Source organism: Astyanax mexicanus, chromosome 8 (genome assembly GCF_023375975.1).
Source record: "Astyanax mexicanus isolate ESR-SI-001 chromosome 8, AstMex3_surface, whole genome shotgun sequence".
Lineage (NCBI taxonomy): Eukaryota > Metazoa > Chordata > Actinopteri > Characiformes > Acestrorhamphidae > Astyanax > Astyanax mexicanus.
The window spans coordinates 15,931,319-15,944,548 of NC_064415.1; the positions used below are offsets into that span (position 1 = coordinate 15,931,319).

The 13,230-nt window shown below is 39.3% G+C and overlaps 2 protein-coding genes across 2 annotated transcripts in view; both read left to right on the plus strand.

Moving 5' to 3' along the window:
- The window catches only part of fgf11a (fibroblast growth factor 11a), a 110,618-nt gene that overhangs the window by 63,079 nt on the left and 34,309 nt on the right, over positions 1-13,230 (plus strand). Inside the window, exon 3 of the mRNA XM_007250162.4 lies at positions 11,344-11,447. Coding sequence (XP_007250224.1) covers positions 11,344-11,447 — 104 coding nt within the window. The remainder of the gene's footprint in view (positions 1-11,343; positions 11,448-13,230) is intronic.
- Positions 1-13,230, plus strand: part of LOC103037073 (UDP glucuronosyltransferase 5 family, polypeptide G1) — a 246,053-nt gene that overhangs the window by 25,949 nt on the left and 206,874 nt on the right. The window lies entirely within an intron of this gene.

Below are 13,230 nucleotides of genomic sequence, written 5' to 3' on the forward strand. Positions count from 1 at the left end.
CACTATGTAGAGACGAGAACGTGTTCTCTTTTTTTCTCTCTGCCACAATTAAGCTGAGAGGCCGGATCTGGCTGGCTGTGGTCTGGCCTCTGTCCAGAGTGATTACACGCTGCGGTTTGCTCATCCCAGCCAGTTAAGGACTCATTTTACTACAGCCGTCCTGCGTTATTGACCCCTACAGCTACCCCTCCCTGCTCCAACCCAGCCTGTGACCTTCACAAACTTCCCCATCATGCACCCTGTCAAGCTGCTGACCGTGAGCTGGTCCTGAGCAGTGGTGCGCTCTCCAACCACAGGCATGCTAACCTTTAGGTTAAAAGAAGCAATAAACTAAGATCAAACTTCCAAAAATGTGCTGGAAACTCAAGGTTTTCTTCAATCACATGTACAGACTTTTCAGAATAGATGTTCTCTTATAGCAGGGGCCCACAAGAGGTTACAATTCAAGCATAAAACCACTTAGCAACACTATAGCAACTGCCTAGCACTGCCATGACTACCACCTCGTTACAGCATGGCAGCCACTTAACAACATTTCAACAACATTATAAGAGCCTACTAGGATGCAACAGCAACCACTTTAGAAACACCACAACATCCTCCTTGAATATCATAGCAACCATCTAGCATCCATTCTGGATAACATAAAAAATAACCAACAATACCATTGCAACCAGATATCAACCGTTTAGCAACATCACAGCAATCCCCTGGTGAGCCATAGCAACCACCCAACAACACAATAGCAACCATCTAGTATTAACTTAGAAACCATAGCAGCCCCCAACCAGTTGCAAAACTGTAGTAACCAGAAAGCAACATCATAGCAATCCACTGGGATGTCATAGCAATCACCTCGCAACCAATTAGATTACAATAGCAACCATGTAGCAACACCCTTCTCTTTCTGATCACAGCCATAGCAGCCACCCAACAACACAATAGAAACCATCTAGGAATACCATAGTAGCTGCCAACCAGTAGCAAAACTGTAGTAACAAGAAAGCAAAATCATAGCAATCCACTGGGATGCCATAGCAACCACCTTGCAACCAATTAGATTACAATAGCAACCATGTAGCAACAGCCTTCTCTTTTTGATCACAGCCATAGCAACCACCCAAAAACACAATATCAACCAACTTGGAAACCATAGCAGCCGTCAACCAGAAGCAAAACTGTAGTAATCAGAAAGCAACATCATAGCAATCCCCTGGGATGCCATAGCATCCACCTAGCAACCAATTGCATTAGAAAAGCAACCATGTAGCAACAGCCTTCTCTTTTCAATAACAGCCATAGCAACCACCCAACAACACAATATCAACCAACTTGGAAACCATAGCAACTGCCTACCACTAGCAAAACTGTAGTAACCAAAAAGCAACATTATAGCAATCCCCTGGAATGCCATAGCAACCACATTGCAACCAATTAGCTTACAATATCAACCATGTAGCAACAGCTTTCTCTTTTTGATCACAACCATAGCAGCCACCCAACAACACAATACCAATAGCAACCATCTAGTAATGCCATAACAACTAACTTGGATACCGTAGCAGCCGCCAACCAGTAGCAAAACTGTAGTAACAAGAAAGCAACATCATAGCACTCCACTGGGATGCCATAGCAACCACCTTGCAACCAAATAGATTACAATAGCAACCATGTAGCAACAGCCTTATCTTTTCGATCACAGCCATAGCAACCACCATAACAACATAATAGCAATAGCAACCATATATTAATGCAATATCAATTAATTTAGATACCATAGCAGCTGCCAACCAGTAGCAAAACTGTAGTAACAAGAAAGCAACATCATAGCAATCCACTGGGATGTCATAGCAACCACCATATAACCACTTAAATTGCAATAGCAACCATTTTGCAACAGTCTTCTTTTTTCGATCACAGTCATAGCAACCACCCAACAACACAAAAGCAACCATCTAGTAATGCCATAGCAACTAACTTGGATACCATAGCAGCCGCCAACCAGTAGCAAAACTGTAGAAACAAGAAAGCAACATCATAGCAATCCACTGGGATTCCATAGCAACAACATTGCAACCAATTATCTTACAATAGCAACCATGTAGCAACAGCCTTCTCTTTTCGATGGCCAGCCCCTGCTAGTGGCTTTTCATACGTTCATTTTTTTTTTTGTTTTATTGCAAAACTGAAGAAGCAAACTTCAGAGACCAAACTATCTTGTCTGAATAATTACAACTGCCCTTAGCAAATTAAATGTTTTTCTAAGCCATCCTGTGTCGGTATTGTAAATGTTGGAATCTTCTCTGCTCATAAAGAAGTGTGTGTAGCTGTGGAAGTGGCAGAGTGCATTATTTAACATTTAGGATTGAAGAAAGGATGAAGAGTGGAGAGGAATATTAAAAAGCTTCCTCCTCCTCATCGTGGCTAATTAAGGGTTCGGTAATGATCCAGTGTTCTCCAGTGTTTGGATACTGAAGCCCTGTGAAATAAACCCCTCCAGGAAACAACCATTCTCTGCGAGTGTGAGCCAGTGTAAAAATGCGCTCCCAGACAGGTCCCTGATTGGCTCGCGGTGGGCGTAAGGGTGCCGGGGCATGGCAGAGGAACAGCTGGCCTGATATTGATGGGTGTTCAATCACAGTGTGTGTCCTGTCAGGCGGGGCCCTGGCTCACACCCTGCCAGTCTCCACCCTCTGGATGAGCCGGCTGCTGCTTATGTAATAGAATAATGAGAAGCCAGAGGAGACAGAGGAGCAGGGAACAGTGTGTGAGTCTGGATCTGCAAGTTTGCATTTGGGGGAGTTCTTGGTAAATAAGGGCCAGACAGAGAGAGAAGGGACCAGTACAGTTTGTGCCAGAGAGAGAGAGAGAGAGAGAGAGAGAGAGAGAGAAAGAAAGAGAGAGAGAGAGAGAGAGAGAGAGAATGGGCATTAAGTTTTTCCCAGTCACTTTGATGCTTTTGTCAAATCATCATAAACATAATTTCTCAAAATTATTAATACAAACAGCAGCACCACCAAATTGATTACCAGCAAACGCCCGTAACTCACTCATAATCTTTAGTTCATCTCTCAAAAGTAAGTATTTATATCACTGTTCATGCCGGTGTCATCAGAATTATATAGCTTTGTGTCATTGATTACAAAAAATATGGTCACAATACTTAGCCAGGTTATCATACTTTACCTCAATCACTTTGATGCAGCCGTGTCAAAAGCATTTTTAATGTGTGGGGACACATAGGGGATGGGATTAAGTGAATTAAATGCTGTTTCCTACATTCCTTCAAAAGTGACTTAATTCAATGACTGTTTCAGACACAGCTCCCTTGTCAGCAGCTCTACCCTGTGCAGCTTACTGGGCTCTCTGAAAACACTGTACATGTCCTGTATTTACACAATTATGCTTAGCTAAGCAAACTATTTAAAAAAAACACACTTTAGCTCATAGATCAAAGATGCGTCCTCCTTAGATTTAATGCTGGCAACGCTCACGCTTTGATACATTTCGATCGATGTAAATCATCATTAATGTTATGGCATACTTCAATTTCTAGCAGTACAGCAGGTACACATTACTGTGTATTCATGCGTACAAGATTTATGATTTAGGAAATCAACCACCTCACCTTGGCATCACCTTGAATACCAGGAACAAAATCATAGCAACCATTTAGTTACTACAATCTATGTATCCATCCATCCATCCTGTAATATAAGGTGTTACAGCGTTACATTAACCCTTGTGTGGTGTTCATATTTTAGTTACTCGTTTACTTTGTTACTTGTATTTAATTCAGCAAAATTAAGCAATTTTACATTAAAATGCTTTACACATGCATGCTTCACCTAAATTGCAAGCAATATAAACAGCTTACATGTTTAATATTTGCCCTTTACCTTTCTTATGTCACATTTCTTTCAAAAAGTGCTACTCTTTTTTTTTATAATTTTTTTTTTTATAAAATGTAAAAGAAAATTAATTAAACTCAAGATATGAGTAGAAAATTTGTTTAGTTTCAAATTTACAAACGAGAATAGACGAATGAATGGATGGATGGATGGATGATGGATGGATGAATTCATGTAAAATTGACAGCTGGATGATATATGAATGGATGGAGGCATGATTGGTTGACTGGGTGAACAGATGCATGGATGAGTGTGGGTGTACAGTGTGTTTTTATCGAAAATGTGTTTTGATATATGTTTTTCACAAAACATGAGCCAATGCCAATGAGTTTGAGGTAGAAAATTTTTTTTTTTAGTATCATTTGATGAAAAATGAAAACGGGTCCCGAACACCACACAAGGGTTAAGCATACAGAATTACATTGTTGTATATTACGTGCCTGTTCTCTCTATGAAACATCTAAATTACTGAGCACATAGCTCTCCAAACATTTAGCTGCACATTTTGAGCAGCCTCAGTCATTCAAAACCATAATTAATATCATGATCCACAATTGTGCCAAGTCCTTATTTGACCTTTTTTTAGGACATATTCGTACAAAGTGGGTCTAATCAAATCTGAGTAAAGTGTTTTAACACTTTCAAATATTATGATTGTTTATCTCATACAATAAAATAAAGCTTAAATGCTTTGGTAGGGATCATTTGCATGATTACGTCAAAGCATTTGCTTTCCGTTTCCAATAGAAGAGGCCATTACTGTGTAAGTTGGACAAATAGTTTTGAGAAATATTTAAAGGCAAATTTAAACATTTATTTAAGTACAAGTGGAAGTCTAAAAGGAGTTCTTCTACGTTTACTGGAGTCAAATTTTACCTTGGGTATTGCGGAACCTCAAGTAGAGGCTCATTAATGTCACTAATCTTCTGTAGGCTGACAGCAGCCTCATTTCAATACTGATATAAAATGTTTACTGAGAGACAGAGAGAACTGTGCTGAAGCTGAAAGACAGCAAGACATTCTAGCTCAGCATTTCACACAGAGCAGAGCTGACGTCTGTTTCAGAGAGGCCAGAGATCTGGTGAAATATGGGAGGAATAAAACTGAAATAATATATAGAGAGAGATATAGACAGAGAGAGAAAGAGAAATGTCAGGCTGGCTAAGAGTGGTGCTGTGACCTCCCATGACCCCTCTGCTGTATCCCAGCAAGCTTAAAACAAAAGGGTGCTCCCAGAGGCGGGTTCTAAGCAAAGACAGACAGTGGGACAGTCTATGACCCATTTATTCTCTGGGGTAGAAGGATATCTTTACTGCCAACACCTGTATCTTCTAAATGTCAACTTTTACAGAGGAAGAAAAAAAAACTTCTGCAACTTTTAATGGAAGTCAGTGGAAAATGATTTCATGAATTTTGGACACAATGTATCTAAGAACTGCCGATATGTAACGATATATCAAAGTTTTGTCATTATGTTTACCATTAGTGTATCGACTCTCAAAAATGCAGTATTGATTTCTGATTAATCATTTACATTACAAGATATTTGTCTGGGATTTATTTAGTTGTTTTCATGTAGTAGTACTTTCAGATTCAACTGTTCTGATTGGATAAAATTTACACTTTTTTGTTCAGATTTTCCACAAACAATGGTGGTTTTTTTGTACTAAGGTTTTTTCAAATTATATAATAAATAAAATTGGGTATTTTTTTTTAGCTTACTTTTTACAATACAGCTCTGGAAAAAAATAAAAGACCACTTCAGTTTCTGAATCAGATTCTATGATTTTGCTATTTATAGATTTATGTTTCAGTAAAATGAACATTTTTGTTTTATTCTTTAAATTACAGACAACATTTCTCCCAAATTCCAAATAAAAATATTGTCATTTAGAGCATTTATTTGCAGAAAATGAGAAATGGCTGAAATAAGAAAAAAAGATGCAGAGCTTTTATACCTCAAATAATGCAAAGAAAACAAGTTCATATTCATAAAGTTTTAAGAGTTCAGAAATTAATATTTGGTGGATTAACCCTGGTTTTAATCACAGTTTTCTTGCATCGTGGCATGTTCTCCTCCACCAGTCTTACACAATGCTTTTTGATAACTGTGAACACTTCTGGTTTGGTTTGGTGGCTTGTGATCATCCGTTTTCCTCTTGATTCTATTCCAGAGGTTTTCAATTTGGTAAAATCAAAAAAATGTATATTGCAATTTATTGAATGAGAACATTTGTATTGTGATGTTATCATATCACCAGGTTCTTGTCAATCCAATACAAGAAAAAACCCTAACACACAGAAACCGTCATACATAACCTCTGACCAACACGTTAAGAAGTGAGTCACTGCAGCTTCACTAGTGTCCCCTTATGACAGCAGTGTGTTTATTGATAGTTAGATGAATGAGCTGCTCATTGACACTCTGACGACAGTGCTGCTCTGATGCGACAGTGCTGACACACACCTTAATGTGTAAGTGTGTGTGTGTGTGTGTGTGTAAGAGAGGTGACTCAGTGGCTGCTATTGACCCCTTTGCAGTGATCTGAGAAGGAGAAGTTTTTTTTTCTGCTGTTTATCAATCACTCTGCGTCCTTATGCTGATTTTGACATTTCTCATTTCCCACAGGTACAAGGAGCTCTGTGTGTGTTTTACAAATCAGTCATTAGGTATTAGCACTGCCTTTTTGGTTCAGAGTGTGTGTGTGTGGGTGGGTGGTTGTGGGCTGGTGTAGATGTGGGTGGGGGTGTGGATAAGGGGTGGATGTGGGTAGGTGACTGTACTGTACAAATCAGAAGCTTGTGATCCATCACAAATCCACCACCCATCGTTCATCTTTATATCATACATTCATCTATCTACAGTTGTGGTCAAAAGTTTACATACACTTGTAAAAAAACATAATGTTATGGCTGTCTTGAGTTTTCAATAAGTTCTACAACTCTTATTTTTCTGTGATAGAGTGATCGGAACACATACATGTTTGTCACAAAAAACAGTCATAAAATTTGGTTCTTTCATAAATTTATTATGGGTCTGCTGAAAATGTCACCAAATCTGCTGGGTCAAAAATATACATACAGCAACATTAGTATTTGGTTACATGTCCCTTGGCCATTTTCACGGCAACTAGGCGCTTTTGGTAGCCATCCACAAGCTCCTGGCAAGCTTCAGGTCGAATGTTTGACCACTCTTCTTGACAGAATTGGTGCAGTTCAGCTAAATGTGATGGTTTTCTTGCATGAACCCGTTTCTTTAGCACTGTCCACATGTTCTCAATGGGGTTTAAGTCAGGACTTTGGGAAGGCCATTCTAAAACCTTAATTCTAGCCTGGTTTAGCCATTCCTTTACCACTTTTGATGTGTGTTTTGGGTCATTGTCTTGTTGGAACACCCAACTGCGCCCAAGACCCAACCTTCGGGCTGATGGTTTTAAGTTTTCCTGCAGAATTTGGAGGTAATCCTCCTTCTTCATTATCCCATTTACTTTCTACAAAGAACCAGTTCCACTGGCAGCAAAACATCCCCAGAGCATAATACTACCACCACCATGCTTGACAGTAGGCATGGTGTTCCTGGGATTAAAGGCCTCACCTTTTCTCCTCCAAACATATTGCTGGGTGTTGTGGCCAAACAGCTCAATTTTTGTTTCGTCTGACCAGAGAACTTTCCTCCAGAAGGTTTTATCTTTGTCCATGTGATCAGCAGCAAACTTCAGCCGAGTCTTAAGGTGCCTTTTCTGGAGCAAGGGCTTCTTTCTTGCACGGCAGCCTCTCAGTCCATGGCGATGTAAAACACGCTTGACTGTGGAGACTGACACCTGTGTTCCATCAGCTTCCAAATCCTTGCAGACCTGCTTCTTGGTGATTCTTGGTTGACTCTTGACCATCCTGACCAATCTCCTCTCGGCAGCATGTGATAGCTTGCGTTTTCTTCCTGATCGTGGCAGTGACACAACTGTTCCATGCACTTTATACTTGCGTATAATTGTCTGCACAGTTGCTCTTGGGACCTGTAGCTGCTTTGAAATGGCTCCAAGTGACTTCCCTGACTTGTTCAAGTCAATAATTCGCTTTTTCAGATCCACACTGAGTTCCTTTGACTTTCCCATTGTAGCTTTTGTAGCTGAGTCTAATCACTGGGTCAAATGAGCCCTATTTAAATGGGCTCATGAGAAGTCAACAGCTGTAGTCAATCAGAATCACTTACAAGAAGTGAAGAGGCCATGACATGAAGCTAATTTGATTGACACAACTCGCTACATCACCAAAATTGACAAATTTTGTTGCTGTATGTATATTTTTGACCCAGCAGATTTGGTGACATTTTCAGCAGACCCATAATAAATTTATGAAAGAACCAAATTTTATGACTGTTTTTTGTGACAAACATGTATGTGTTCCGATCACTCTATCACAGAAAAATAAGAGTTGTAGAACTTATTGAAAACTCAAGACAGCCATAACATTATGTTTTTTTACAAGTGTATGTAAACTTTTGACCACAACTGTACATATCATCCAGCTGTCCATGATGCATCCATCCATGCATTTCCAACCTCTTCATCTATATATCCATAATCCATCTTTTCTCCACCCATACATTATTCATTCATTCATTCATTCACCAAACCTTTTCAACCATCCATCCATATACAGTATCACCTTTTATCCACTCATCCATGCATCTGTTCACCCAGTCAACCAATCATGCCTCCATCCATTCATATATCATCCAGCTGTCAATTTTACATGAATTCATCCATCCATCATCCATCCATCCATCCATTCATTTGTCTATTCTCATCCACCCAACTGTTCACCTCATACATCCATATCTCATCCATCCTTCTGTCTGCCATTCATCTCTCCACCTGTTCATATGTAATCATTCAGCCATCCATCCACCCATCTATGTATTCATCTATTCATTTACTTATCCAACCATCAATTAATCATCGCCCCTTCATTATCCATCCATCCATTTAACTTTCCATATGTCACCTATTAATCTTTAATTAATTTATCCATTTATTTAACCATCATCAATCTATAATCCACCCATACATTATTCATTTATTCATTCACCCAATCAACTGCCTGCACATTATACATCCATCATTCATTAATTTATTCATCCACACATCCATATATCCATTTTCCATCCATCCACAAATACATTCATCCATCCATCAACTACAGGTGCTCACTACACCCTATATTAACATGCAGCATTGCTTTGTTTGAATAGCCTCTTCCCACACACACACACTATTTGTCAAAAGACTTAAATAAATGTGGTAGCTCCTGTGTGGTGAATTTAAAGTCTTGAAAATGAAGAGAATAAAGAGAGAAGATAACTTTTTCTTTATCTTTTTTTATGGCAGTGTTTGGCGGTGTGAGGAGATTTGTAATTATGGAACAAAGACAGATCTGTACATTGCATTATGATAGAATGTCTTGGTTTTTTGTCATTATTATTAATTCATTTATCATCCATCTGTGCATCCATTCATCTACCCATACAGTTTTGATCAATTTGGCCACTCACTCAGATTGTCCACCTCATTTCCCCATCCATCATTTATCCATCTATCATTCATGCATAGCACCCATCTATTGATCCATCCACCCATCATCCAACCATACATTTTCATTATCTATTCATACACCCAGATTATGCACCCCATTTGTCCTTTTGTCCATCCATCTCTCTATCTCTCAACTCAGCAATACATATAATTCATTAATTCATCTGTATCTCAACTCATCAGTCCATCTATACATACATTGCTCAACTCATCCACCCAACATCCATTAGCCATCCATCTATATCCATAGACTTTTCCATTTTTCCAACTCATCCATACATATAATCCATTCATTCATCCGTCCATCTCTCAACTCATCAGTCCATCTATACATACGAATGCCCAAGTCTCATTCACCCAACATCCACTAGCCATCCATCCATATCCATACACTTTTCCCTTTTTCTAAGTCATTCATACATATAATCCATTCATCCATCTCTCAACTCATCAGTCCATCTATACATACATTGCTCAACTCATCCACCCAACATCCATTAGCCATCCATCCATGTCCATACACTTTTCCATCTTTCCAACTCATCCCTACATATAATCCATTCATTCATCCGTCCATCCATCTCTCAACTTATCAGTCCATCTATACATACATTGCTCAACTAATCCACCCAACATCCATTAGCCACCCATCCATGTCCATACACTTTTCCATTTTTCTAACTCATTCATACATATAATCCATTAATCCATTCATCCATCTCCCAACTCATCAGTCCATCTGTATATACATTGCTCAACTCATCCACCCAACATCCATTACCCATCCATCCATATCCATACACTTTTCCATTTTTCTAACTCATTTATACATATAATCCATTCATCCATGCATCCATCTCTCAACTCATCAGTCCATCTGTATATACATTGCTCAACTCATCCACCCAACATCTGTTAGCCAGTCATCCATATCCATACACTTTTCCATCTTTCCACTACAGGATTCCTCTACACCTTATATTAAATGTAGCATCTCTTTGTTAGAGCACCACTTTCCCACATACTCCATTTTTCAGTGGTTGCTATGTGCTGAATTCGAAGTGTTTAAAATGAGGGAAATGAAGAGAGAAGATTACTTTTTTTCTATCTTTCTTTACAGCAGAGCAAGTTGGTGTGAGGAGATTTGTAATAAAAGAACAAAGACAGATCTGTACATTATATTTTGATGGAATTTCCTGTCTTCCTGTCATAGGATATGAGAGTTCACTTAAGGTCTAAATTCGTCAGAGGATCTCTGTGAAAAGTCTTCAGAGCACTGCATCACTCCCATGGAGATGCGCTGCTGAGGGCGATCTGGCACTACCGCTCAAGTCAACATGTCAGTCAGGACTTCTCTCATGCCTTACAGCTCCAGTCAACAGTCTTGCAAAAAAAATAAAAATGGGCACAACACTCGCAGTGTCACTGAAAGAGGCTTATGAATACACACACGCTGCCAAAAGTGTCACAACCAATTCAGTCACACACTAAATTAAGTCTCCACCTCTGAGAGACGTGAAATCGTATAGGCCACGGCTGCAAGAATTACTGTCCCACAAAGGCAGAATGTAAGGAAATGGCAGCGTTTGTGTGTAATGTGTGTCGTACAGGATCAGGAGCTTTGTTTGTGCTTAAGCTGCGTCTCGTCTGCGGTGTGAACGGTGACCTGAAATGACCGGGAGATTCTCATTTTCCCAAAGCAATAAAGAAATGAGAGAGTGACAGAATAATTATTAGACATTTGAGTGATCTTCCAATGTAGGTGGTCAATGACTATAATCTCTTGCTGTCTCTCTCTCTCTCTCTCTCTCTCTCTCTTTCTCTCGCTGTGTCTCTCTCAGTGCTGTTCAACTTGATTCCTGTGGGCCTGAGGATAGTGGCCATCCAGAGCACCAAGACAGGTCTCTACATCGCCATGAACAGCGAGGGCTATCTCTACACTTCGGTATGTAATAAACATTAATAACTAGCCAACTATGTGATAACGCCCCAGTTTGTACCTCCACATATCATTGTTATAAGCAATGCCAATGGATATACATTGTAAACAGCTTTCTTTTGTGCTGATTTTTGCCACAAACGTAATGATGGTGTTTTCTTTATTCATGCTGTATTGTTCATTCTAGGCCTATAGTCCTTCCACAGCAAATTTAGCACTGAGAGGGTAATATACCCAGATAACATATTAAGCCTGTGTAAGAAACCCAACTAGAAACCGAAAGATTTTATCCATAGGTTCCTTGTTGCCCCATGTATGGATTTGTATGGACTATTGTAAGTCGCTTTGGACAAAAGCGTCTGCCAAATGTAATGTAATGTAATGTAATTTTGCATATCCAATAAGGGCCAGTGATTGGATCAGAAGTTGATTAACATGGGCCCCATCTGGGCAATACACTGCACACTGGGCATAGGTTAGACAGGGTTCCTGCACCATTTTAAAAGTAAAATTTAATGCTTTAAATAAATATAAATTTAAATTTAACATAAATATACATAAATAATTTGTTTTTAATTTTAAATATAATTTAAGACCTAAAATGTAGTCATACTTCCTTTATAATATATATACTGTATATATATATATATATATATATATATATATATATATATATATATAATTTATTGTAATGGAAACCTCTGCTAACCTTAGTTCTATTCCCAGTAGCTTAGCAAACTCGCAGGTAAGGTCAGTATGTTATTTAGCTCGCCAGTAATGTTAGCTAGCTCTCCGCTAACCTTAGTTGTTTCCACTAGTTCACCACTAATGTTAGCTAGCTCTCTGTTAACCTTAGTTCTCTCCTCTGTAACTAGCTAGCTCACCGCTAATGTTGGCTAGCTCTATGCTAACCTCAGTGCTCTTTTCTTTAACTAGCTAGCTTGCCGCTAATGTTAGCTAGCTTACCATTAACCTTGTTTCTCTCCTCGGAAACTAGCTAGCTTGCCGCTAATGTTAGCTAGCTTACCATTAACCTTGTTTCTCTCTTCGGAAACTAGCTAGCTCACCGCTAATGTTGGCTAGCTCTATGCTAACCTCCGTGCTCTTTTCTTTAACTAGCTAGCTTGCCGCTAATGTTAGCTAGCTTACCATTAACCTTGTTTCTCTCCTCGGAAACTAGCTAGCTCGCTGCTAATGTTAGCTAGCTTTACACTAACCTTACTGCTTTCCTCAGTAATGTAGCTAGCTCGCGGCTGATGTTAGCTAGCTTACCATTCACCTTGGTTTTCTCCTCGGAAACTAGCTAGCTTGCCGCTAATGTTAGCTAGTTTTTCACTAACCTTACTTCTTTCCTCAGTAATGTAGCTAGCTCGCCTCTGATATAAGCTGGCTCTGCTAACCTTAGCTCTCTCTTCTGTATCAAAGCTAGCTTTCCGCTAATGTTAGCTAGCTCTCCGCTAACCTTAGTTCTCTCCTCTGTAACTAGCTAGTTCACCACTAATGTTAGCTAGCTCTCTGCTAACTTTAGTTCTATCCTCTCTTACTAGCAAGCTTACCGCTAATGTTAGCTAGCTCTGCGCTAACCTTAGTTCTCTCCTCGGTAACTAGCTAGTTACTCCTAACGTTAGCTAACTCTCCAGTAACCTTAGTTCTCTCCTTGATAATCTAGCTAGCTCGCTGCTAACGTTGGTATGCTAGCTAGCTCACAGCTAACATTAGCTAGCTCTCCTCTGACATAAGTTCTCTCCCCATATTAGATGTTCACAGGCCACTGTGTTTTCCTACTGGT